This window comes from Desmodus rotundus, chromosome 8 (assembly GCF_022682495.2).
Source record: "Desmodus rotundus isolate HL8 chromosome 8, HLdesRot8A.1, whole genome shotgun sequence".
Classification (NCBI taxonomy): domain Eukaryota; kingdom Metazoa; phylum Chordata; class Mammalia; order Chiroptera; family Phyllostomidae; genus Desmodus; species Desmodus rotundus.
Window position 1 is genome coordinate 100,394,448 of NC_071394.1, and position 27,960 is coordinate 100,422,407.

At 40.6% G+C, this 27,960-nt stretch overlaps 1 protein-coding gene across 1 annotated transcript in view; it reads right to left on the minus strand.

Moving 5' to 3' along the window:
- CLSTN2 (calsyntenin 2) overlaps positions 1-27,960 on the minus strand; it is a 582,773-nt gene that overhangs the window by 354,708 nt on the left and 200,105 nt on the right. The window contains exon 2 of the mRNA XM_053929711.2: positions 4,392-4,514. Coding sequence (XP_053785686.1) covers positions 4,392-4,514 — 123 coding nt within the window. The remainder of the gene's footprint in view (positions 1-4,391; positions 4,515-27,960) is intronic.

Consider the following 27,960-nt stretch of genomic DNA (forward strand, 5'->3'; position numbering starts at 1 on the left):
TCAAAAGGCAATACAATAGGAAAAGGGACCCCAGAGAAAGTGGTGAGAAGTGCAGCCCCACAGCTAGCCTGCTCTGGGATACTGAGCAAGTACTATAGCTTGGCCTCCCTTATAATTTAGATATCACATCTGTGAAACAGGCAGAGAGAAGGATCTGGAAAAGAACACTTAAATACAACATGCATCAAAGACACTCCTTAAATTTAATCAAACAACCACCCTGGAAAGCTTATATTATTTTTCAGATAAAGACAGTGAGGCTACTGCAATTGGTAACTCTGTTATATTGTTACTAAATCACACACTGTGTGCCACTAATGGGAATATAAACTAGTACAGGCACTAAAAAAAAAAAAAATAGCATGGAAGTTCCTAAAAAGTTACAAATGGAACTACCATATGATCTAGAAATCCTACTTCTGAGTACATCTTCAAGGAAAATAAAATCAGGATATCAAATAGATACTCCCATGTTCATTGCCTCATAATCCACAATAGCCCAGATATGGAAACAACCCAAGTGTCTGCCAGCATATATATGCTTCACACTTGCATATGAAATGGCACATTATTCAGCCGCGAGAAAGAAGAAAATCCTGACAGTTGCTACAACGTAGACGGACCACCGTGAGGATATTATGCTCCGGGAAATAGGCCAGACAAAGACAAATACTTCATGGTATCACTTACATGTAAAATCTGTTATGTGGAATCACTTATATATGGAATTACTTATATGTGAATTCACTTACAGGTGCAATCAGCTTTGAAAAGCCAAACTCAATAGAAACAGAGAGTAGAATAATTGTGACCAGGAGGGTGGGGGACATAGGGAAGTGTTGATCAAAGGGTAAAAACCTTCAGTTAGAAGATGAGTAAGTTTTGGGAATCTAATGTACCTCGTGATTATTATAGTTAACAATAATACACACACACACACACAAATGGTAAGTATGTGAGGTAATGGAGATGTCAGGTAAGGCTATAGTTTAATCATTTCACAATATACACATTAAATCAACACACTGTATACCTTAAACTTATACAATGTTATATGTCAATTATATCTCTTTAAAGTTGGGGGAAAAGCAATTATGAACTATAGAATTTTTTTTTATTTTTTATTGTTGTTCAAGTACAGTTGTCTCCATTTTTCCCCCACCCCAGCCCTCCCCACCTCCCACCCTCAATTTTACCCTCCTCTGGCTTTGTCCATGTGTCCTTTACACATGTTCCTGACAGCCCTTTCCCCCTGGCCCCCCATTATGCCCTCCCACCTCCCCTCTGTTTACTGTCACTTTATTCTTAATTGCAATGTCTCTGGTAATATCAAATATTAACTGAATAGGAAACCATTTAGCCATTTAGTAATTTCCAGAACAATATTTAATAAAATGGTGTATTTTCATTTTTTAGTGACAAAAATAAGTTATATTATTGAATGTAAGATAGAAAAAAGAGTAGAAAATGAGTAGAAGGGATACACTAAAATTTAACAGAGGCTCTGGGGGTAAGAAAACATTGTTCAGATTTTTTTGGTACTTCACTATATTTTTCACATTTTCTACAATAAAGACTATTGTCATAATCAGGAGATATATAATAAAAACTATTTTACATCCCTGAATTTTGCAAAATTGAATCATGATTTTTATTTAAATAAATGACACTTTGCATAGAAATTTTTTCTTTAATAAAATTGTTAAAGGGGGAGTGGAAATTACAAGAGAAACAAGACAGAGCAAAAATAATACGGATGGACCACCTCCCACACAGCTTATAACTCACCCTTAGAGACTAAGTTGGAAATAAAGACCACTGGGAAAGGGGTGGAAAGTGACCCACAGTACAAGAGCAGTTGATAAGAGGGGACTAAAAGCCGCAGTTGACTTCAAGAAGTGATGGAGCTGGCAGATATGAATTTTTCAATTTTATGAGAATGATAGGGATCTGAAATAAATCTGTATTTTCTTTTTAAGATAAATGTTTTGAAATAAACCTTGCAGCATGGATGGATGGCCAGTGCCTGTGTCCTGTCTTAGAGCTAATCATAAATAACAAAGAGAAAAATAGCTTTGACCATTTTGAAAAGCATCTTTTTATTTTTTGCTCTTAAAAGCTTAGAAGATTGTATTGATGCATTAAGCTAGATTTTTTTTTTAATGCAGCTGCAACTATCAGGAGGAGTATAGAAATTGTCTTCAGTTGAAAATAACTAGTCAGGGCTTAGCTTAGAAGTAAAGCTTCATTTCAAGATATGCCTTAAAACCCATAGGCGCAAACAATGGTTAGAATACAAATTCAAGTTTAAAGGCATTTGGTAGGCTTATGATTTAAGGAAATTCTTTGGTGAATATTCAGGTAAAATTGTTAATTGTCCTTCAGCCCTACAACCAAAGAAGATAAGTCATCTTTTGTAAATCCAAACTTTCAAACATCAGATTTGCTTGAAATGTACCCCCCGCCCCCACATTTTGGTCTGTACATTCGAAATCTTATAACTTGACTGTAGAACAGCTTGTTCAACAACTTGAGTTTCCTAGTTCACTAATGGATGAAACAGGGCTACAGGGAGGGCAGACAGTAATCAGACACGTCCCTCCCCTTTTAAAGAGGTAGCCTCACTACCCTAAAGTGACTTAACGTCATCCACTTACTTCCCATTTAAAACGTCATTGGTTTTCTCTGCTACGTTTTGAAGACGGGTCCCACATTCAAATGGAAAGGTGTGAGAGAGGACTTGTTTGGTGGGAGAACCGCTGCACACAGGCTTTGAGCGGAAAAGAGGCTGAGGGAAGCCAGGGGCACATGGCGCACCCTAGACAGGGAAGCCGCAGCTCAGCTCTGCATTTCTGACCTGATTCATCAAGATCAACCAGAATCCTCCCCTTTTTATGGTAAATCTCCCAATATCTAAATATTGTATCTATTTTTTAAAGTACGTAGTGTATGCCAAACTGAACGTTTTCATAATCCAAACATTTTTGCTAGTGTTTGTTTTAAAAACTCATTTCTGAGGATTGTTAAGAATTGCTGATGAACCCCAATACCGTTTGGTTATATACAAGAAAGAGAGGAGTTGGGATATTCCTGGGCTGGCAAAGATTTGGAGAGGAGACCTCATCTTTTCTGGGAAAATACACAGCATGGGATTTATACTTCCCAGTGGAATCTGGTTGAACTGAGACCTCTGAGGATGGCTGGAAACGTAGGGAAACGTCCCAACTCTAAACACCGTGGAAGTCACAGTCAGATGCCGTTGGTGGTTATCATTCTACATGAAACCAAGATAAAGCCTTCTTCTGAGAGTCAAGAGCATCTCCCCATGCTCTGCAAGAATGCTTATGGGTTTATCTTCACATAACGCTGAATTTGCCCCATTTAACCCACCCCCTCACCCCTCACTTTATAATCTTCTGTAATGAAAAAAGGACCTTCACAAAATTTATCTCTTCAAAGTCTGAAACAGCCAGTTTTTCCTGCCCAAGTAGCTCATAATGTAGCAGACAAACTGTCAGAAAAAATAGACTTTATCATGGTGAAAATCTCAGCCTGGCACCCATCTATCATAAAACAATCTTCTAAGAATCTTGAAAACCTTCATTAAATTTCCTGTCTTTCTCCTGACAGTTATAAAATGTTAACAATATTACTCATGATGCAGGCATCTTCATAAATTCTTTGTTCAATCTCTCCACCCTCTGCCAACACCCATCCCCTTCTCTTTGCCAAAATCTATGGAAACATGAGACATAGCCATATTCTTCACACACCCCTCTTGGGGCCTGGACTTTGCAGAGGGTTAAAGGAGGAAGTAGTTGCAGTCTTAAAAACAATGAGAAGGCTCTCTGTCCATAAGCTGCAGAGGGCAAACTAGCACTGCCTTTGGGTTCTTCCTCTGAAAGCAACATCCACTTTGAAGTTCAAGGGCACAGCTCTGTCCTACCTTTAGCAAATATTTACTAATCTTTTTTCTTTCCCTTTCCTCTTGCCAATCTACCAAGCTACAAGTTCTCACATGCCTGTGATATGTGGGTAGTGGGGACAGTGGGTCATACACTTTCTCATGTCTATGGGCCATCTTTCTAGAGAGGATTGCCCTATGGAACTTGCTAGTCCAAGTCTTACAGGGACCACTTCAGCAATAAACCATTTCTCAGAGGAAGAAATAAGCCTTTTGCATTGGAGGTGACACCAAGGAGAAAAAACATAAGGAGATAGAGAATCCACACCAGAAAATCAGAAGAGGCATACCACTTTGAAATCACAAGCTGATCTCTAAGATACACAACATAGTGATAACCGCTACAAAGCCCAAGCCTGGGCTTTGTGAGGTTTCCCAGCTTGTCTCCACAGTGAGCCAAGCCAATCACGCTAAGCCTTCATCTCACCTGCAAAAGGAACTGGTGCATCTTTGTCCAGGGCGACTAATGGTGGGTCCAAAATGACTGTGTCATTGTTCTCAGTAATGACTCCATGATACGAAGTCTCGATCCATGGCTTGTGCTTGTTAACTATGGAAAAATAAAACAAAAAGATTGACCTTTAAGATCATCATTTGAATAATTAATTCATAATAGTAGCATTAATATTATATGTTTACCCAATCATAGGCTCTCATCCAACCACCACATGAGGGACATAGAGCATGTTAGTCCCATTTTTATACCCAAGGATGCTTCAGAGAAATGCAGGGAGAGGTTCAATAATTCACTCCACGCACGCAGGAAGTAAGATGAGCACTGAGACCAAAGACACAGGTTTTGGTTCTGAGATTGTGGACCTTTTACTTTACCCAAACCTCATTATTTCTATTTCTTGATGTCCCATATAGATACTGTTAAAAAATTGTTTAAAAGCTTTTATTCCCCAAAACTACTATCTGCTAATAGATGTTTCAGAATTAAAATCTGTTATCAATCAACAGGCCCACAGACTATGGCCTTGTGCTAGGATTTCTGACCTCAACCTAATCTGATCCACAGTTAGGAACTGATACTGCATTTTATACACATGCTTGTGTGCCTGAGTACCAACATATCTGTAAAGAGGAAAGATATGACAAACATTCAATTATTTCCTGATGACTTAAAGATTGTTACCTAAATGGTCTAAATTACCTAGCAATTTAAGTTTCTCTTCGATAATTTGATTTGTTGAATGATATATTATCTAATGAACAATTAATATACTTAAAATACATATCAAATATACATTACTGGTTGATTTATGTCCCCAAAACATAGGTTGGAGTCCTAACCTCCAGTACCTTGAAATATGACCTGAGTTGGAGATATAGGGTCTTTATAGAGGTAATCAAATTAAAATGATGCCAGTAAGGTGGGCTTTAATCTAAACTGACCGGTGTCCTTATAAAAAGTGGAAGTTGTCACCCAGAGACAGACACGCAGACGGAGAGACATCGTAGGAAGGAGAGACATGAGTGAGAGAACTGCCCGGAGCCAGGAGAGGGGCATTCAGAGTGAGCACGGTCCTGCCGACAACTTGACTTAACACTTCTGGCCTCTAGAACTGTGACACAATAAACTCCTGCTGTTCTGTCATCCCATTTGTGGTACTTTGTTAAGGCAGCCATAGAAAATGAGTACAAAATAGTTATAGTCAACAGGTGCTAATGAAGGGTAGAAAAATAAAATATGATATGTCATTATTGCTGTAATATTCCTGTGAGAGAATCTTAACTGATGAATATCTCGTTCCTGCCAATTCCATCGCCTTGATTAAGTCTGGTCCAGCTGTCTCCTATCTGGATCGCAGCCACGACTGGTCTGCTAGCACCAAGTCTTGTCCCACTCTAATCCAGTCTCCACACTGGCATTAAGAGTGATCTTTCTAAAATATTAATCTGTTTACTCAACTGTGAGTGCCTTGATTTCATTCCCCATGTACCCTCAAAGAAATATAGGTGCAGAATAGGTGCTTTAGAAACAAAACAACAGGTTAGAGGGAGCCCTAGAATAATCAAAGGTGTCCTGATGCCAGTCCTCCACCCTGCTTCACAGTTTAAAAGTGTCATCACACACGTAATGCTCCCCATGATAACCTGAGAGGTCGATGTGATTTACATGAAACAATGAAGAAACTACTTCCACAGGTGAGACTTTCCAAGATGGCCACAGGGTTGATAACAAGTAATTGAGAAAACCAACTCCTTCATATTCCATATCCAAAAAGCACCCAGAGACACATACACCCTATTCTAACATATATGCAATACACATTCCAATATATAACACCCATTATAATATATACATATTATATTACATATTTTTCACTATCCAAGGCAAGAGCTTATAGATTTGAGAACAGCCTCATTACAGTGGCTCCTGGGTCCTTCCCAACCAATCATACTTCAAAGGGTGAGGGGAGAGCTGTTTCAGGATTGGTGGTAGCCTCAGCCCAGCCACCTATTCCATAGCAATCATGAACTAAGAGGCAGTTTAGTGGGGCAGGGACATATGTCTTGCTATTCTCAGGTCTTGGCCCCTGAGGCCCAGTTCTGCTGACTGAATCATTTCCAGGGCAGACAGCAGCTCTGCCTCCTGCAGGTCTAAAAGTGGCCGCAGACTCATCCATGCTCACATGTTGGTATTTAATCCAGTGCCTCATTAAGGACACTGGAATAATTACAGCCACCCTGAGCTGTCCCTTTGCTCTTTTATTAGCCTTCGACACGAATGCAATGTAAATAATATGCAGCTGTTGGGAGAAATGACTAATCTTTTTTTCCTTTTCATTAAACCTACAGGCTATTCATTAGAAATGTGTGCAGAGGATATGCCAGGAGCTCACCCAGTGTTTCGGATTCATTGCACCCCTTGGCTCAGTGGCGGACAATGGAATCGGGAGTCGCAGTTGCTGGGTTTCAGCCATAGCTTATCCACTTCAGGGCTGGCCCTGTGCAAATCAGGTGGCCACAAAGACTTAACTCTCACAGCTGTGAAGTGGGAAATACAACACCACTCACAGTGTCGTCAGATCATCCAGGTGGGCTGGACACACAACCCCCGATGTTTCACTACTCACACTTACCGCCCTGCTCTCTGAGCAGTGACAGTGTCTGCAGGAGAGGCAATTTGTAGACCTTAGAGTTGAGGTTCTCCCTCTGAGTGGGAATGGGTTTATTCCCTTCCATCAACAGGCCTGCCTCCCGTTTCTCCTCTCTATCATTACTACAGTTATTTGAGTACTTATCACATACATATTAGACATTTTACATACACTCCTTCATCCTCACAACAACTTTTTTAGGTAAAAGTTTGAATCTCATTTTGTAGGTAGGAACTAAGGCTCAGAGGGGTTTAAATATTCCCATTTTAGAGAATAAGAATGTTAATATCCCTAAAATTCCTCATTTCTTTCCCACTTTATACCTTCCTTCAGATCTACCTTGACTTTTGTTTTGTCAAGCTCTAAAAACATTTGCATTTTGATGTGTAACCAAAGTTAAATCTTTTTTTTTTTTTTGGCTTTCTCTATAAATCAAATCCCCAGGATTGCTAAACCAATAGTGTAAATTTACATTATTTTGGCTATGAGGATATCATAGATGACTGAGCCAAGCACTGTGCAAGCATTACCTGTCCTTCTTAGTGGTCCAACAGTTGTTCCAAGGACAAAATTCCTTGTATCCAGTCCAACTGGATTCTTGATTCTTTTACTCCATCAAATGGCCAAGTCACACTCCATTTTAACTTGCATTATATTTGAAACCAGCTTCTTTTGCATATTATTTTGCTTTCTGAATTTCATGATTATCTCTTTATTTTTATTGAGTTATGAAACACAGAACTTTTTCCCCACATTACAACCATATTATACTTTTTTATTCATTCCATCTACTACTCATCCCTCATTTTTAAAACGGAGATACTTACTTGATAGGAATGTTATAAAAATCACATATAAGCATTTAGGCAAATGTAGTACCTCAACAGCAATAGGTATTCTAATTCTCTCATGACCCCCTAGCTCATCTCAAGCTTCCAAATGACTGAAGTGTGGCCTTCCACTCTCAGGGGTATTTACCACAGCTTTATTCACTCAACAAATATTTATGGAGTGTCTCAAATACGCAGAAGACAGTTTAAGTATCAGGAGTAAAATGGAGAAAAAGTCCCTGAAAAACCATTTCACAAAATTTAACATCCATTCATAATTAAAACTGTGGGCAAATAAGGAAGAGAAGGAAACTTCCTTAATTTCATAAAGAATTTTTAAAAATATATTTTACTGATTATGCTATGACAGCTGTCCCAATTTTCCCCTTTTGACTCCCTATGCCTAGTAAGCCCCTTCCCTCTAGCAATTCCCCCCCCCACACACTCTTAGTTCATGTCCCTGGGTCGTGCATATATGTTCTCTGGCTTCTCCATTTCCTATACTATTCTTAACATACCTCTATTTTGTACCTACCAATTATGCTTCTTAATTCCTGCACCTTTTACCCCACTCTCCTCCTTCCCCCTCCCAGCTGATACCCTCTACATATCTCCATATCTGTGATTCTATTCCTGTTCTAGTTGTTTGCTTGATTTTTGTTTTTTAGATTCGGTTGTTAATAGTTGTGAGTTTGTTGTCATTTTAATGTTCATAATTTTGATCTCCTTTTTCTTAAATAAGTCCTTTTAACATTTCATATAATAAGGGCTGGCTGATAATGAACTCCTTTAGCGTTACCTTGTCTGGGAAGCACTTTATCTGCCCTTCCATTTTAAATGATAGCTTTGTCAGATAGAGTACTCTTGGTTGTAGGGCCCTGCTTTTCATCACTTTGAATACTTCTTGCCAGTCCCTTCCAGCCTAAAAAATTTCTTTTGAGAAATCAACTGAGAGTCTTATGGGAACTCCCCTATAGGTAACTCTCTGCTTTTCTCTTGCTGCTTTTAAGATTCTCTCTTTATCTTTAACCTTTGGCATTTTAATTATGATATGTCTTGGTGTGGCCCTCTTTGGATCCAACTTCTTTGGGACCCTCTGTGCTTCCTGGATTTTTATGTCTACTTCCTTCACCAAATTTGAGAAGTTTTCTTCATTATTTTTTCAAACAAGTTTTCAATTTCCTGCTCTTCCCCTTTGTCTGGCATCCCTATGATATGGATTTTGGAACTTTTGAAGATGTCTCAGAATCTTCTTATACTCTCCTCATTTTTCTAAATTCTTATTTCTTCATTCTGTTCTTGTTGAATGTTTATTTCTTCCTTATGTTCCAAATTAATTATTTGAATCCCAGCTTACTTCCCTTCACTGTTGGTTCCCTGTGGATTTTTCTTTATTTCACTTAGTGTAACCTTCATTTCTTCCCTTATGTTTTTGCCATACCCAATATGTTCTCTCAGCATCCTGATCACCAGTGTTTTGAACTCTGCATCTGATATGTTGGCCATGTCTGTTTCACTTAGTTCTTTTTTCTGAGGTATTGTTCTATTCTTTCATTTGGGCCATATTTCTTTGTCTCCTGAATTTGGCAGCCTCCCTATATTTGTTTCTGTGTATTAGGCAGAGCTGCTTTGACTCCCTATCTTAGCACACTTGTTAAGTTATATGGGGCAGAGCCTTAGGTATTTGCCAGGGGAGGGCAACTTGCTTCACCCATCTGTTGCTCTGTGTGGGGGGAGGGGTCAGAGAGGGCACAATGCCACTACCTGGCTTCTGTAGGTTTGCCTAGTACTAGCCCCATTTCCAGTCACTTCACCCACTTCCTGTATGTGACTGTCACCCTTCTAGCTGTTGCACTGGTGCTGTCTCCCAGAGTGGATGGGTTTGCATATGTTCTAAGTCCTGGTGGTCCCTTTAAATGGACTCTCCTAAGAAACTGTCAGCTTCTTATGACCCCCCAACCCCCACTGGTTTTTATAGCCAGAGGTAATAGGGCTTTATCTTCTTGGTGCTGGAACTCTGTGCTGTGAAGTCTGGCCTGGGGCTGGTTTGCTCACTCCTGAGGTATCCCTCCTGATTTTTATCCACATCACCTGAATGTGGGACTACCTGTTCCACTGCCTCTCTACCCATCTCCGCCTCTCCTACCCATGTGGATGAATGTGGCTTCTTTATATCTTTGGTTGTCGGACTTCCATACAGTTTGATTTTCTGGCAGTTCTGTGTGGTTTTTTTGTTTGTTTGTTTTGAGGTTAGCTGTAATTCTTCTTGTGGTTTTCTAGGAAGCAAAGCATGTCTACCTACGCCTCCATCTTGACCAGATGTCTGAAACAGAACTTTTATGAAAACCTGTAGCAAATATCATGCTTAATAGTTAATGAGTGAATGACTGCCTCCTAGGGGCAGGAAGAATACAAGCGTGTCCACTCTTATCTTGTATGGTACTATTCACATTGTACTGAAAGTTCTAATTTGTGTAACAAGGTAGGAAAAAAATCAGATTGGAAATTGAAATTGTTTTTATTCATAGGGGACATGATCATCAATGAAGCAAATTCTATGGAACCTACTAAAGTGCTACTAGAACTAATAAGTGAGTCTAGGAAGGTCACAGTACACACAAAGTTAATATATAAAAATGAGTTTTATTTCTATGCACTAGCAGAGAATGATTAGAAATTTCAATTCAAAAATACTAATAGGATATCATAAAAAACATGATACAGGAATAACTTTTACAAAATACATGCAAGATCTGTACACTGAAAACTCTAAGACATTGTGAAGAGAATTTAAAGAAGATCTGAGCAGTCGTAATGGAGTGTTCATGATTTGATAAGATTCAATATAGTTAAAATATAAATGTTCCCCTAATTGAGCTATAGAGTCAATACAATGCAAGTCAAAAAAAATAGTAGGATTTTGTTAATAGATAAACTAATTTTAAATGTTTTATGAAAATGAAAAAGACCTCTTATTGCCAAAATAATTTTGAAAATGAAGAGCAAAACGGGAGGACTCACATTACCTGATTTTTCAGACTTATTGCAATCCTACCCTAATTAAGAGAGTATGGTATTGACATGAATACAACATGTAATGAAAAGAAGAAATAGAGTGCAGAAATAAATACATATACATATGACCATGACCAATTGATTTCTGACAAATGTTCCAACATAATTCAATGGAGGGCAAGGATGGTCTCTTCTTTAAATGTTGTTGGAAAAATTAGAAATCCATATCCAAAATAATTTTTTCAATCCTACTGCACAACCATACACAGAAATTATCTCTAAATGGATTTTGGTCCTAAATGAGGGAGTTAAAATTATAAAACCTTTAACAGAAAACACAGGAAAAAATCTTAATGTCCTAGGGTTAGGCAAAGATTTATTTGAAGGGACAAAATAATTATGGACCTTAAAAGATAAAATTGATACAGCAAACATTATAAAAATTGTAAACTTCTAATTTTTTTGTCTCTTGCTTTTGGATTTTCTCTTTTTATTGTTTGTGCAATTACAGTTGTCCCCCCCACCCCCATTACTCTACCTGCCCTATCCACCAAACACACTTAAGATTTTTTTTTTTTAACCACAGACTGGGAGAAAATATTTGCACAATATGTCTCATAAAGGTTTTGTATCCATACATATAAAAAACTCTTAAAACTCAATAATAAATAATCTGTTTAAAAAGGCAAAAATTTGAACAGACCTCTCACCAAAGTAAATATATGAACAGCAAGTAAGAACATGAACAGATGCTCAACATTAACAGGTTTCAAGAATAAGTAAATCCACAGTAGGATAATACCACACCTCCACTGCACGGTTAAAATAAGACTGGCAATACCAAGTCCTGATGAAGATGTGAAGCAACTGAAACTCGTGTATTGCTGGGAAGAATGTAAAATAAAACACTTTGGAAAATATTTTAGAATTCCAGTCAAGTTGGCCACATACATGGCTTACCTCTTTGCACAACCACATCAAAATTATGACTAAAATAAAGGACAACCATCACTCAGAACTGTCAGAAATCAAGTAGAATGGAAGTCTGACAACTACAAAATTAAAGAAACCACATCCCTCCAGACTGGTAGGAGGGGGCAGGTGCAGAAAGGGCCAGTGTCTCACCCATGTGTGGTGGATAAAAACTCCGGACGGATGTCTCAGGAGTGAGGAGTCCCAGCACCATACCAGGTCTCCCAGCCCAGGGTTCCAGTGCTAGTAAAGTAAGTCCTCACAACTGCTGGATGCAAAAACCAGTGGGGAATGAGTTAGTGGAAGAAACTGCTAGAGCCCCAAGCAGTTCCTCTTAAAGAACCCACACACAGACTCACCTACTCAGACTCACTCCCTCTGAGCTCCTGCACCAGGGTAGTGGCTTGAAAGGCACCAGTGGTATACAGGGAGAAACTGAAATGTCTGGCATCAAGGCAAGCAGAGGCCATTATTCCTTTTCTAAACCCTCCCCTGACAGAGCCGGCAGGCTGGTGCCACATCTGAGACTCCAACAATCTGGCTAGCACTGTTTGACCTACCTTGGAGATCCCCAGAGACTCCAACTCACCCAACTTATGGGCCTATCCAAGCTGCTTTTCCATATCAATGACTGTTCTTGCCTCATGCTTCATGACTTCCCAAATCCTCTCAAACAAGCAATAGCTGGTCTCAGTGAGCCCTGGGCCCACCACTAGCAGCAGCCAACCTAGATTCACAGCTTGGCTTACCCTGGGAATCTCCAAACCCAACACAAATAGCAGGCCTCTCAGATTGCTTTATGGCTCAGGCAAGGTGGCCCTGGGAAAAACACAGGTGGGAGCTGACCTTGGCCTGCATGCACTACTGGGGAAACCCCAGGGGCAGAGCACCCATAGGACAGCTAGAGACCACGTTAGAACACCACCACCCTGCCCCCTGCAGAGCTGATCCTCCACAGAGGGCAGAGGTTGATGGTAAGTGGTCACAGCCAATCCTTGCAGATGGGTAAATCCCTCTCATTGATCTGCCAACAGCCACCAAGGCTCAACTACAAGAAGAAGGTGCACTCAGCCCGCATGAAGGGTGCACTTTGAGTACCCAGCTAGGGTGATAGGGGAGGCTGTGCCACTGGATCTTATAGGACACCTACTACATTAGGCCACACTGCCAAGAGATGGAGTCAAAGCAGCTCTACCTAATACCTAGAAACAAACACAGGGAGGCTGCCAAAATGAGGAGACAAAGAAACATGGCCAAAACGAAAGAACAGATCAAAATGCCAGAAAAAGAGCTAAATGAAATGGAAATAAGTAATCTATAAGATGCAGAGTTCAAAACACTGGTTATAAGGATTCTTAGGGAAATTAGTGAGGACCTCAAAAGCATAAAAAAGATATAGTCAGAAATGAAAGATACACCAATTGAAATAAAGAACAATTTACAGGGAAACAACAGTAGAGTGGATGAAATATGAAATCAATAATCAAATATGATTTGGAACATAAGGAAGCAAAAAACATTCAATCCAAACCACAAGAAGAAAAAAGAATCCAAAAAAATGAGGACAGTATAAGCAGCCGCTGGGACAACTTCAAGTGGTCCACCATTCTCATGATAGAGGTGCCAGAAGGAAAAAACAAAGAGCAAGAAATTGAAAATCTATTTGAAGAAAATAATGAAAGAAGAACTGCCCTCATTTGGTGAAGGAAACAGACATGCAAGTCCAGGAAGCACAGAGAGTCCCAAACAAGATGGATGCAAAGAGGCTCACTCCAAGACATACCATAATTAAAATGCCAAAGGTTAAAGATAAAGAGAGAATCTTAAAAGCAGCAAGAGAAATGCAGTTAGTTACCTATGGGTAAGTTCCCATAAGACTCTCAGTTGATTTCTCAAAAGAAACTTTTTAGGCTGGAAGGGACTGGCAAGAAGTATTCAAAGTGATGAAAAGCAGGGCCCTACAACCAAGAGTACTCTATCTGACAAAGCTATCATTTAAAATGGAAGGGCAGATAAAGTGCTTCCCAGACAAGGTAACGCTAAAGGAGTTCATTATCAGCCAGCCCTTATTATATGAAATGTTAAAAGGACTTATTTAAGAAAAAGGAGATCAAAACTATGAACAATAAAATGGCAAAAAATACATATCTATCAACAATTTAATCTAAAAAACAAACTAAGCAAACAAGAAGAACAGAGACAGAATCATGGATACGGACAGCATTTTGAGGGTGTGGGGCAATAGGTGAAAAGGTGAGGGGATTAAGTACAAATAGGTCGTTACAGAATAGCCATGGGGATGTAAAGTACAGTATAGGAAATGGAGTAGCCAAAGAACTTACACAAATGACTCATGGACACAAACAATGGTGGGGAGTTGCCTGAGGGAGTCTGGGGTGCTGGGTGGAGGGGGGCAAAGGGGGAAAAGTCAGGACAACTGTAATAGCATAATCAATAAATTTATATATATAATTTAAAATAAATATAATTTAAGAAACAACAACAAAGAAAATATTTTCGCAATCACTTGGGAAAATAATTTAGCAAATTCTTATAAAATGACTCAACAATTCCATTCTTAGAATCTATCCCAGAGAACTGAAAACAAATTGTAAATGTTTGTAGAATCTTTATTCAAAATAGTGCCAAGCTGGGAACTAAAATAGCCATCAACTAGTGAATAGATAAACAAATTTCAGTATATTTCCATAATGGACATCTATTCAGCAATAAAAAGAAATCAACTACTGATCCATACAACAAATTGGATGAATATTGAAAGCATTTTGCTGGTGAAATGGAGTGAAAGAAGTCAGATACGAAAGACTATATGCTGTTTGATGGCATTCATGTGACATTCTAAATAAATGTCAAAGGATAAGGACAGATAACAGATCAGTAGTTGCTAGGGTCTGGGGGAGGGGGGCGGGTTTGCTTGCAAAGGGGCACAAGAGAACTTTCTGAGATGATTGAACTGTTCTGTATCTTGATTGCGGTGATGGTTATACTTGATTGCCTTTGTCAAAACTTATCAATCTGACATTTCAAAATTTTATTATGTGTAAATTATACCTCAATCAATATGGGGCAAGAACAAAGCCCCACATTGGCTGAGAGTCCTCAAGGGACACTCAGACTAGACAGGAATCCATGATAACCATATTATAAGAGGTAGGTAAGCAGAGGAAAAGCAGAATACTATGGAAAATGAGAGAAGCACTAACCCAGCCGTGGTAATCCAGAATTACTTCCTGGAAACAGTACATTCTAAGTAATGAGCAATAGGAATTAGCAGAAATAAAGGATGTAGAGGATTCCTGGCAGAGAAGCGTGTATAGTCAAAGGCCCAATAGTAAAAGCACCTGGTACACCATGGGGAAAAATATGAACAGGTTTGGCTGGAAAACAAAGTTTGAAGGGTAAGGCCAGCTAAGAGGCTGTACTGATAAATAGCATCTTCATTATCCAGGGTTCACTGGCATGTACAGAATCATCCAGAGCCATATCCAAACCCTGGCTTCACAGAATGCTGGAGTACCATCTCCTTTCCAGAGAGAAGTAATAGGTGTTGATTCTATTGCTTGGCTGTTCTTTCTTATTTAACCAGTTCCCTCCCCTGACAAATGTTTTGCTTTTTTGCTCTAATAGGCTGAGGCCAGTCAGTTTACTCTTTGCTCCATTTGGATGTAACTTCAGAAAAACTGACTTTTTATCAATTCTTCACAAGACAATGTCCCTCTTTGCTGCACAACTCTTCTTGAGGCTGAGCTGTCATATCATGCCCCTGAAACTGCTTCTTGACTCTGCCTTGCCTTTTTATCCCATGATGTTTCGGTATCTGAAAAATGCCTGTGTTTTTGTGCTCACACAGAGGAAACACTAGTGTGATATTTCTGCTCCATTTACAAAGAAATTAGGTCTCCCACCCAACGTGCCTTTAACTAAAGCGTAGATGCCTTCTTGGGAGCACTCTTTGGTTCTATGCTCTTTGCTTCCACCTCTGAAAAGTGCATTAACACTCGATCCAAGCATCAGGACCAAGTGGTTGATGATTTACCCTTTGAATCTTTCTTTCATCCTAAAGTTAACCATCTGGCCATTGCTAACTCCTTGATCCTCAGAACTCAAATATTTCTCCCTGGGTAAGGTGAACTGTTTGTAAAATACATACTGTACTGACTGCAAGATGCTCTAGTGAGGTCAAGCACACCTTAGTAAATAGGTCATTCTAGTGGTCAGGCTGGTCTTTTGCCTGCCATGCCCAACTTGCCCTTCTAACCTGATCCCTGGTAGAGCTTCCTACAAAACAGTGGAAATCTAACCCACGAAGAAAGAAATGGGTGGAATAGCCTGGGCTAATGGATTACATATTTATGCTTTCACTTAAGAGGCCCAGAAACTATAATTTACTTGGTGATAGGCACTTGAGATAAAAGTTCATAAGGAGTTGGGGCTGGTGTACATGCAATCATCACTCAAGGTTTAGGGGAAGCTGAGAAGCCATTAAAATCAGAGGAAGCTGATCTGCCAGCAGACAGAAATTGAGAGCCAACATGCAGAAAGAGGAGAAGCACCCCACGCAGCTGCAGGAGTTATGGAGTCTGGCTCCTACTCCTGTTCTCCAATCCAGGCCCTCTTCACCCTTCACAGACTTGTCAGCCTACCACAGGGTGTCTGAGGTTGCCAAGGGAAGCTTTTCAAGAGTTCTTCCCACAACCACCATTTAAAAAAAAATGTGTACTAGTTTGAGTGGGTGTCTGTTCTTGCTACAAAGTGACTCCTAACTACAATAATTATGATAGTGTTTTTTAAAGTAATTTTATTCCCAGCTTCATAGTAAGGGTGGGATTGGATCCCTGTCTCCAGTGAAAGGTAAGCATGTCTAAAGGCAGAGCTAATCCTACACTTCCCCGCCTAGGATCCATCAGCAGCTCTTCCTGCCCTCTATCGCAAGATTAGCTGAAGCCACCCAAAGACCTCAGCTCCCTCAATTATCCATGCCTTTGCCCCCACTGTGCCATCTACCCTTCTCTTGTAATTCCTTCCAGATTCATGGGCAGCCCTGCTTCCTCCACTTGTCCTCCTCTGCTCGCCAATATCACCCTGTACTGCCTGGTCTCATGTTATAGATCTGCTGCATTGCCATTAGCTACTTCCCTGACCCTCTTTCCAATGGAACTGTGTGCCCTCTTGAGAGAAAGGCAGCATCCTAATCATACTGATGTCCACAGGTCCTAATACAGTGACCTAATACATTGATAAATGAGCTGAGCGCACCTTTGCCTCACTGGCACCAGTAACACCTGAAGCAATTAGCAGCACTTTGATTCCAATGAGCAGGTCACTTTGATTCCAATGAGCAGGTATTCCTATATTAACCAAATAGAAAAAGGGCATGCTTCCCAAGTCATGGAGTGACATTTGCCATCACTTAATTAGAGACAATGTATATCTCTTGCTAGAGGTACCAATTAGAGGGTTTTAAATACAAATCCCATGTGTGTGACTCATATGCAAAGATTCACAGAGAATGAGAGTTACATTTTACAGTTTTAATTGGGTTGAAAAGCATTTGAGGAAAATATGACTGAGTCGTTAATCCTCAACTGCTTGGTAGGTATTTTCAGAGAGGGTGAAACATTGCTTTTCTTCCTTTCCTCTCTCCTTTCCTTCTATCCATTTATCCACCATTCCTATTTTTTCTTTCTTTCCATCTAGCATTTTCCATTCATAAATACTTGTTTGAAGTATGGGTTTTCTCAAAGTCATTAACTAAATTTTTCTAGCCTGGGGATGAACGAACGATGTGCCATTACTACTGGGTACTGGCATATGGGCCAGGAGCATAACTAGGAAGAATTGAGCACTAACAAATTGTGTGATCTTACAAAGTGAGATTTTCAGTTGTCTCTACATAAGTCATCTGGATAAAGCCAATCACCTAAAGCTTGCCCTAAGATAGACTCTGAAGCTGAATGCAATGGATCCTGTGCTTAATGTCATAGTTCTGTCACTATGTAACCAATGGTGTAAACAGGGTATCCTAGTTGAGTCTTTCCGTTTTTCCAGTCCTTTATTCACTCTCTTTCATAAAGTGGAGGTAATACCAATCCCACAGGGCTGTTGGGAAGAAGATAGAATGAGACCCTGAGTCAGAGCTGACTCAGGGTGGCTAGTACCCTACATGTCCCCAGCAAAGGCTCAATGATTCTGAACCTCAGCACACACAGGCTAGGGTCAGCACCCACAGGGGACCCAGCGTGCCACAGACAGACAATGCCCAAGTTGCCCAATAAATCTGTTGAGAGGCTAAATACCTAACAGAGCCCTAGGCTTCATTCTCGGGGACTGGGAATAAGTCTGTGAAGGCTAGAAGTTACTCAGTAAAATATCATTTAGAATAAGAAAGGGGAAAAAAACTGTGATATTTTTAATGTTCTCATTCAGTTGCAAAGAGCCAGCTCATATTTCCACACAAAATGTCTTTCCTACTGAACAACGTTATTGGACTGAAGTGTGCACTAAATTGTTATATCTGTAATTCCCCACGATTATTATTACTTCCATATCTCATACCTCACTGCATTTTAAACATCCTTAACCCCTAAAACCAGCCCTTAACTTACTTTAGAATTTATGCTACTAAATATAAGTGTCTAAAACTCTTCTTGTAATTGCCATTGTTCAACTACCACTACATAATGAATCAGGTACAGCCACGCCTGAGGGCCTACTACGTGCCAGGCTTTAAGAGTTGTGATCTCATTAAACCCTCACAACTACCCCTGTGAGAAGGCAACATGGGCTTCCTCTCATGGATGAAGTTGTGGCGGCTCAGGGAACTTAAGGAAATCATACAAGGTCATGGTCCTAATGAAAGAACTGAGACTCCCACACCACTCGGTAATTCTTCCCCCTGAGCAGAGGTCAATGCAAGAGCACGCATTTGTTTCCACCTCTTATGGGTCAAGACTTGGACCAAGTGCTCTGAGGGAGCACAAGGAGACAAAACAGCCAAGACTGGAGCCAACTGGAAAATGGGTTTTTCCAGAAAAACAGAATCAATAGGACACAGAAAACAACAGAGACAGAGATATACACAGACACTGACAAATGTGTATTCACACACACCACACATGCATATGAGGTCTGTCCAGAAAAAGGCCAGCCATTGTTAATATAACGAGGATAGTTTGCACAACACTGATGTAAGCTGGCAGCCAAGGAGAGTGGATGGAATGCACATGCGTGAACAATGATGACTTCACTGTACTAGTCAGTGGGGGCGGTAGACACTGTTGAGTGAGCATGTGTACTGTGTGGCTATTGCATCCAAAATGACTGAGTGAGTAGAGCAACAAATCTGCATCAAATTTTGCATTAAGTCTGAACATTCCTCCAAGGAAACTATTTGAATGATTCAGAAGTCTTTTAGGGATGATGCAATGAGTGCAGCGCAGATAAAAGTGTGGCACGAATGCCTCAAAGATGGTCGAGAATCTGTTGAAAGTGATCCACGTTCTGGAAGGCCTTCAACAAGCAGAACATCTGAGAATGTTAAATGTGTAAGGGTGGCAATCGACAAAGATTGATGACTGACCCTGCAAGAACTGGAAGCTGATCTGGGGATCCCCAAAACTACTGTGGCTGAGATTTTGATGCAGGATCTTGGCATGAAGTGTATTATGGCAAAATTCTTTCCAAGGCTTCTGCTACCAGAGCAGAAAGAACATCGTGTGGCAGTTGCTAATGACTTGATCCAAACCACTACCAACAAACCAGATTTCTTCAAGAAGGTCATAACTAGAAATGAATAGTGTGTCTATGGCTATGATCCAAAAACAAAGGCCCAGTCATCCCAGTGGAAGTCTCTTGGTTTCTCCACGCCCAAAGAAGGTGTGGCAAAGTCACAGCAAGATCAAGACCATGTTAAATGTGTTTTTCAATTGGGAAGGTGTTGTCCATCATGAGTACACCCTCCAGACCAAAAAATTAATAAGGAATACCACCTCAGTGTTCTTTGTCCGTTAAGAGATACAACACAACAAAAGGTCCGTGGCTGTGGGCAACTGGTGACTGTCAGCTTCATCATGACAACATAGCCACTCATGCATCACACCTTGTGCACAGTTGTTTGGTGAAACATCAAATCACCCAGGTGACTCAGCCCCCCTATAGCCCAGATTTGTTGCTCTGTGACTTCTGGCTTTTTCCCAAACTAAAATCACCTTTGAAAGGGAAGAGATTTCAGACCATTGATGAGATTCAGGAAAATACGACAGGGCAGCTGATGGCAATTGGGAGAACTGTGTGAGGTCCCAAGGTGACTACTTTGAAGGGGACTGAGGTGTCATTGTCCTGTGTACAATGTTTCTTGTATCTTGTATCTTCTTCAATAAATACCTCTATTTTTCATATTACATGACTTACTGTCTGGACAGACCATATATATGAATGATATATGTAAAGGAATTGACTCACACAATTATGGGTCACTGAAATCTGAAATCTGTGGGGCAGGTCATCAGGCTGGAAGCTCAGGTAGCAATTGATGCTGCAGTCTCAAGGCAGAATTTCTTCTTTTCTAAGAAAACTCAGTTTTTGCTCTTAAAGCCTTTCGACTGATGGGAGAAAGCCTATGCACATTATTGAGGGTAATCTCTTTTATGTAAAATCAATTGATTGTAGATGTTAACCACATCTCCAGAATACCTTCGCAGTAACACTAGATTAGTGTTTCATTGAATAACTAAGTACTATAACCTAGCCAAATGGACACATAAAACTAACTATCACACCCACTGAAGATTCTTTTAAAATGTTATATTCAAAATGAGAATATTTGATGTGAGAAGTGTAAATTCCTTTTAACCTCAGATAGAAACACTGTCTTTTTGTTTCTCTACTGGTAAACTAATAAATAAAACCTTTGTGGTTTATGCTATCAACTTTGTTCTAGAGGGTAGCGAATGTGTGATACATTTTTATTGTAAATTCCATTTCATGCCTTAGATCCCAGTGTTCAGAATGATGAATGGCAATTATCTGGTTTACAGTATATTCACCGCAAAATGCTCACCTGCTTCTCAGTGCTTCAGAAAGAAAGCACTGGCAGGCCAATTTTCACTTCTTATTTATGTGGACTGTTATCTGCATTTTTCCAGCTCTAGCTCCTTCCTAGGAAGTTGTAGAATATCAGAGGTAGAAGATGGAAAGAAAGCAGCCTTCCCTCCAGCAAAAAAAATACACAATCATAATAAAGCTACAAACCATCACCATCATCACTGAGTATCAGGATATCAGACAAGGCGGTTCTATTCACACTCGATGTCTGCATTCCCACCTGTTCAGCTCAGTTTAGGCACCACTGACTCAGGGAAGCCTTCTGAGCCTCCCTTTCCTCCCCACCCCTATACACGTACCCCAGACTGAATTAGGTCTCCCTTCTTGCCATTCCATAGCCCCCTGTCTATCCTTAGCACAGTAAGGACTATGCTGAGCTGTAAACATCCTTCTGTGTCTTTCTGCTACCAGATTCTGGGTTTTGTATGTCTGTACCTCTCACCCTAGCACAACAGTTCTCAAGTATATCCCAGGAACCCTTGGGGGTCCCTGAGACCCTTCAAGAGGTTCACAAGGTCAAAACTATTTTCATACCAGTACTAAGATACTACGTGCTTTCTTTGTTCTCGTTCTCTCTGGAGTTTTCCAGAGGTTATAGAACATGATACCACAACAGATTAAATGAGAAAGCAGATGAGAATTCCACTGTCTTATATTGAGGTAGACATTTGCAAAAAATGTAAAGCAACAGTACTCTCCTCACTATTTTTATTTTGATAATAGTTATTTTAATAAAAATTATGTTATTTTAATGTGATGGGACTTATTATAATTTTAATGAAATTAATACATATTTTAAGTTGCATTTGCTTTAATTACTAATGCAATAATAGCAATAGGCATAATCCACAAAAAACAAAAGCTCTTTGACATTGTTAATTATATTTAAGACTGTTAAAGTGTTCTGAGAACAAAAAAAGGTGAGCTATATGACCTGGCAAAGGCCTTCAAATACCTTAAAACATACTACATACTACAAACACAGGAAGAAAGAGAATGGGTGTAAAGAACAAAGAGATAAAGGGGAGGGAGGAAAAGAAAGGATATCGAAAGTTGCCAAGGCTAGACTCACAATCAATTCTTAGATTCAACTCAGCTGGGGGAAAGTTAATCAATGTAATGGCAATATCAGTCCTTTCTCTGGTTCTGGCTGTGAAAGAAAAGCCACTGGTTGACTGAATGGCTTGCACATCAATTGTTGAGATATTGTGTAGATAATAGAGCCTCTGATTCTTTTGTAAAAAGAAAGAGGAGCACCTTCTCTTGCTGTGTGAACTTGAGCACATGCTATCAAGAGAATAATTGTCTAAAATCACAGTCCTTATATCTCTTGCAACCTGGTTGGAGAAACCACCATAAAATGAAACAAACTTCATAAATCATTCCTGCAAAAGGCATCAAAGGTTAACAGCATCATGATGAATTTCTGAAATAAATCTGTACTCCGAATTTTCAGTGTTTGGGAGGCAACCAGGGTGTCTCAAAAGAGAAATCACGATCTTAAGAGATTTTAAAGGGTAAAGACACTGTTAAAGGTGTCAATTTCTCCTAGAGGTAAACAGAACACGTATTTGCCAGCTGGAAAGTTTTTCTCAATGCTTAAGGCATCCTTCCCAAAAGAGGTACATGAGATCTCTGATCTCAACCAGTACCAGGGGTGGGACATGGCACATGATAGGTGCTCAACAAACGTGTGTTAAAAGGTAAAGGAATGATATGCTCTTACTGCTTGTGTCAATTATCTGTGCAAAGACCCATGTACAATGATTCTTCCTCAAATATAAATCCATTTAACTTTGATTTCTGGTTTGGACATATTTACTTCTGACTGATACTTCACTTTTGATTTATCAAGAGAATTTTATTTTCCACGTACACTAATACTACTTTTAGGGATAAGTGAACAAGTTAAAAAAAAAAAAAGGGAAAACAAAGAGGATGGATGGACAGAGTCCATGAAAGAAACTGGCACAGGCTAAACAGTGGCCTGGAACAGTGTAGAATGTAATGAGAAGAATTCCATGGAATTCCATGGAATTGAGAAGGTCCTGGGAGGAAAAGTAACACCCGGCTCATGAAATTAGACAGACTGTCACAGGACATTTGGGTGGGGAATAAGACATGCATATTTTCCTCCACAAAGCACACTAATATACCAGCAACTAACTGATTTAGGGTTGAGAGAGTCTAAAAGATTCTTATGAATACAAGTGTTCATAAGAATCTTTTAGACTCTCTCATGAACACAGATGAGTTCATAAGAATCTTAGACTATCTCAAGGGGATCTACTGTCAGAAAGACACTTTTCTGACCTCACTGGCAGTCATGATGAGTGCTAGTCCGTTCACTGATTCAGCACGTATTTATGGTGCCTACCATGGGTCAAGCACTGTCTAAGTTCTGGAGAAACAGTGATGGACAAAACAGATGAGGTCCCTGCTCTCAGGGCTTCCATTTCAGAGGGGCCAGACCAACAATAAAATAGTCAAGACTTACAAAAGGTAATTTCAGGTGTGACTATTGTAAAGAAAAGAATACAGATGTGATAGGCGATGGGGCAGGGAGAAGATACTCCAGATGAGCTCTTCAGAAAGAGGTCCTTTGAGGTCTGAGCTGAGGGCTGAATGACAAGAAACAGCTAGTCATGCAGTGGTGGGGGGTGCACTTAAGGCAGAGAAAGCAGCCTGTGTAAATACCCGAAGGTAAGACTGGCTTGGTGAACTGGAGGAGTAAAGTGGAAATCAGTGTGGCTAGGGTATAGTGAGTGAAGAAAAATCATGGGAGATGAGTCAGGAGTGAGTCTTATAGACCATGGGAAGAAGTTTAAACTTTATTCTAAGTGTGATGGGCAGCTGGAAAAGGTCTAAGCAGAAATGGTCATGGCCTACTTTACGATCAGATTTTTTCCTTGAAATTGTCAACCTAGAAGCTTTATGGAAAGGGGATTGTAGGGGATAAGAGTGAAAACATGGAGGCAAATTAAAGGATTCTTGGAGAGTTTGAGGCAAGAGGTGGTGTTGGCTGGGGATACGATGTTAGCAGGTCCCACATTCTATTACACTGATGTAGAACTGGTAGAACCTGTTGATGGATATGTGTGCATGTGCAAGGACTGCTGGTTAGGGAGAGGCAGGAATCAAGGTGTCTCCTGCTTTTTTATTTTTCTTTGAACAGCAATAATTTTCTGAGATGGTGGCATTAGGTGAGGAATAAGCCAAAGGAGGAAATCAAAAGTTGTTTTCTGTTCCCAAATGGCAGCCAGAGGTGAGGGTTTCCTGAGCATATGAATGGGAATGATAAATCACACCTGAAGGGACTCATCTTTAAGAAGAGAGCAGGTAACATATTCAAAAGCTGAACATGATTGCCCTTCCTTTCTCACAAAGCCAGGGGCTGGGTCTAGGGCAGCCTGAGTATGCCCAGGAATTCTGTTTGCCTGGTGCATTAGAAAATCCTAGAGGATTGTTAGTCAAATGGCCACCATGCAAATACACTGTCAATCAAGTTCATTGCACACTTGCTGAGTGCCTACCATCAATGACCCTCACAGTCATGGAATAATCTAGTAAGTCAAGAGATTCCAAATTTCAGGACAGAGTCACGAAGGTTCACTGCATTATGATTATATGTCTCAAAATAATTTCTAAGCTTGTTGAGCCCAGGATATATGAGGTCTGTCTAGAAAAAGTCAAGCCATTGTCAATATAATGAGAATGGTTTGCACAACATCCATGTAAACTGGTAACCAAAGAGTGGACTGGAATGGTGCCTGCGTGAACAATGATGACTTCACTATACTAATCAGTGGGGGTGGTCAAGCTGTTGAGTGAGCATGCGTACTGTGTGGCTGTTATATTCAAAATAACTGAATGAGTAGAGCAACAAATCTGAATCAAATTTTGCATTAAGCTTGAACATTCCACCATGGAAATTATGTGGATGATTCAGAAGGCCACAGTTATGGACAACTGGTGGTTGGCAGCTTCTTCACGACAATGTGCCCACTCACGCATAACATCTCCTGCAGTTTTTTGGTGACTCATCAAATCAGCCAGGTGACTCAGCCCCACTACAGCCCAGATTTGGCACTCTGTGACTTCTGGCTTTTCCCCAAACTAAAATCATGTTTGAAAGGGAAGAGATTTCAGACTGTCAATGAGATTCAGGAAAATATGACAGGGCAGCTGATGGCAATTGGGAGAACTGTGTGAGGTCCCAAGGTGCCTACTTTGAAGGGGACTGAGGCGTTATTGTCCTGTGTACAATGTTTCTTGTATCTTGTATCTTCTTCAATAAATGTCTCTTTTTCATAGTACATGCCTGGATACTTTCTGAACAGACTTTGTGAGAGTCTAAAAGATTCTTATGAACACAGAATGATAATGCCCCGCCCCCCACCACTGCATGACTAGCTGTTTCTTGTCATTCAGCCCTCAGCTCAGACCTCAAAGGACCTCTTTCTGAAGAGCTCATCTGGAGTATCTTCTCCCTGCCCCATCGCCTATCACATCTGTATTCTTTTCTTTACAATAGTCACACCTGAAATTACCTTTTGTAAGTCTTGACTGTTTTATTGTTGGTCTGGCCCCTCTGAAATGGAAGCCCTGAGAGCAGGGACCTCATCTGTTTTGTCCATCACTGTTTCTCCAGAACTTAGATAGTGCTTGACCCATGGTAGGCACCATAAATACGTGCTGAATCAGTGAACGGACTAGCACTCATCATGACTGCCAGTGAGGTCAGAAAAGTGTCTTTCTGACAGCAGATCCCTTCCCTGATTCAGCTCAGCTCCCTCTGGAAGCTCCATTCCCACCATGGCATTATCTTTCCTCTCCCATGTTATCATCACAGTCCTCTGTTCCACTCTCCCCATTTCCCCCAAGACACCAATGGTAGGACATACTTAGACACTTTCCCTTTCAAGGTTCTCATTTTCATCCAAATAGAATCTGAGAACCCCAAAGGAATCAAAAGGACGAGGCTCTCAAAAAAGGAATTCAGAGTGAGATAATTGAGAATGGGCTCTTTCATTCACCTGTACCTTCATTTCCTTTTTGACCTTGACCCTCCCAACCCACACAGGTGCACCTAGCCCTTAGCTCTTTCTGCAGCACCTGCTGCCTGGGCTGGTGGAGACCAGTGAGCAGGGCCTGCCTAGCACTGAAGTGGGCAGGCCTACTCTGCACTGCTGCTGGGAAGAATGCCAAAACTCCAAGCTAGAGCTCTCACAAAATTCCTGCCACAGGTAGGTGGCTCCAGCCCTGAGGAGTGTCAAAGGCAGAGAATTCCCATTCTTTTCTGTATGTTGATTTGTTTTGTTAACTGCGTGGCAGCCTCTTGTATTCCCTGTGCCAATGGGTACACCTGTTTCTCCATCCCTACGTCATTATAAAGCGTATCTGCCTAAAAGGCTGAACAACAGGGACCAGAAATGGAGCTGAAAGGAGCCATGCACGAGACAAGGTGCCAGGACCCCCCCTCTCAACAGTGAACGCTGAAATCTCATCTCCTCCTTTACAGGAATTTAAGAAGTGCCACACAGTGCCCTGGCACACAATTCTGAAATCCTCATAAACCAAGCTCTCTGAGATATCACATAAACCAGGCAGTCACCCAAGCTCCACAGCCAATGTGGCTCCACTCACAGGTAGATCAGGTGTCCTTTGGGAGTGTTTGAGCAGAAGTTAGTACATGTGGGGACAGACCTTGGCCCTAGGGCCTGCCCCCAGGGTTTGCACATAGCAGGTTCTCTCTAATAGCTCTTGGATTAATGAAGCATTTATGCCTTGGATTTGTAGGGTATCTCTAACCCCACTGAGCATGGAGTAGGAGAATATGGGATTTCCTACAGCACAGTGGATCTTTATGATGTGAATGCTTAATTCTGGGGGTTGAGGGAGGCAGCAACTTCATCTCATGGCAAGTAACTTTCAAAATGGCTCCCACCCACAAATAAAGCCAAGCTAATAGGATGTGAACACTGATTACCCACGTACACAGTGTTGTCCATGGATAACAATTTCGTTCAACAAATATTTATTTAACGAGTAACTGTTGCAATGGGAGGGGCTATGCTAGGTATTGGAGGTGCAGCACTAAGTCATTACACCAGTAATTAAATTGGGATAGAGACTAAGAAGGATACATACAGGATCCTATTAGGTTGTATGTCAAGGGGAAGTGACCTGTTTGAGGTTGTTGGAGGGACGACCCTTCAAAAGTGACAGCTGAGGATAGAAGAACATTACAAGAAGAGAGAAATGTATGGGGAAATGCTCTGATAGAGGAACTGGAAAGAAACAATCTAGCGTGTGTGACGAAGGACACAGGGATGGCTCCTGCTTGGCAAAGTTCCCTGTAACATAAGAAGCTGAGAACAGGAATCAGAAGTCTACATAATTAGGTAGCTCAGATGCAATTTTGTAGGAACTTTAGAGGAAGGGGTGGTCAGTAATAAATTAATTTTTGTAGCCTTTCAAGAGGTGAAGGCTTAACTTCAGCTGGGTCTTGCACAGTGAGCTGGATAGCAGAGAGGCAGAGGAAGGTGAAAAACCTGGATAGCCAACTACACTCCTCCTTGTCTCTCTCATCTGTTAACTCATCTTTTACCATGGTTCTCGAATGCCTCGGTTATTGAACAATTCGTTTCTCAACCAAGTTGTTCATGGAAGAATTGTCTCAGTTGTCTGACAAAACTTCAGGTCTCAATTCGCTACCCGACAACCCTTTCATGCTGATGCCTTTATGATCGTCACATATCTCTCAGGCAGCAAAAAAAAGGAGATTTGGTTTTCGAACAAATCGCTTCTCGGTTTTCTGGAATGAAGTAAGTTCAAGAACTGAGGTTCCATTGTATATCATCCCTCCTAGAAATGTCTCTGATGTGTCCACTTTCCAACCTCACTGCCTAGGCCAAGCCCCCTGTCATTGCCCCTGGAGAGTAGCAAT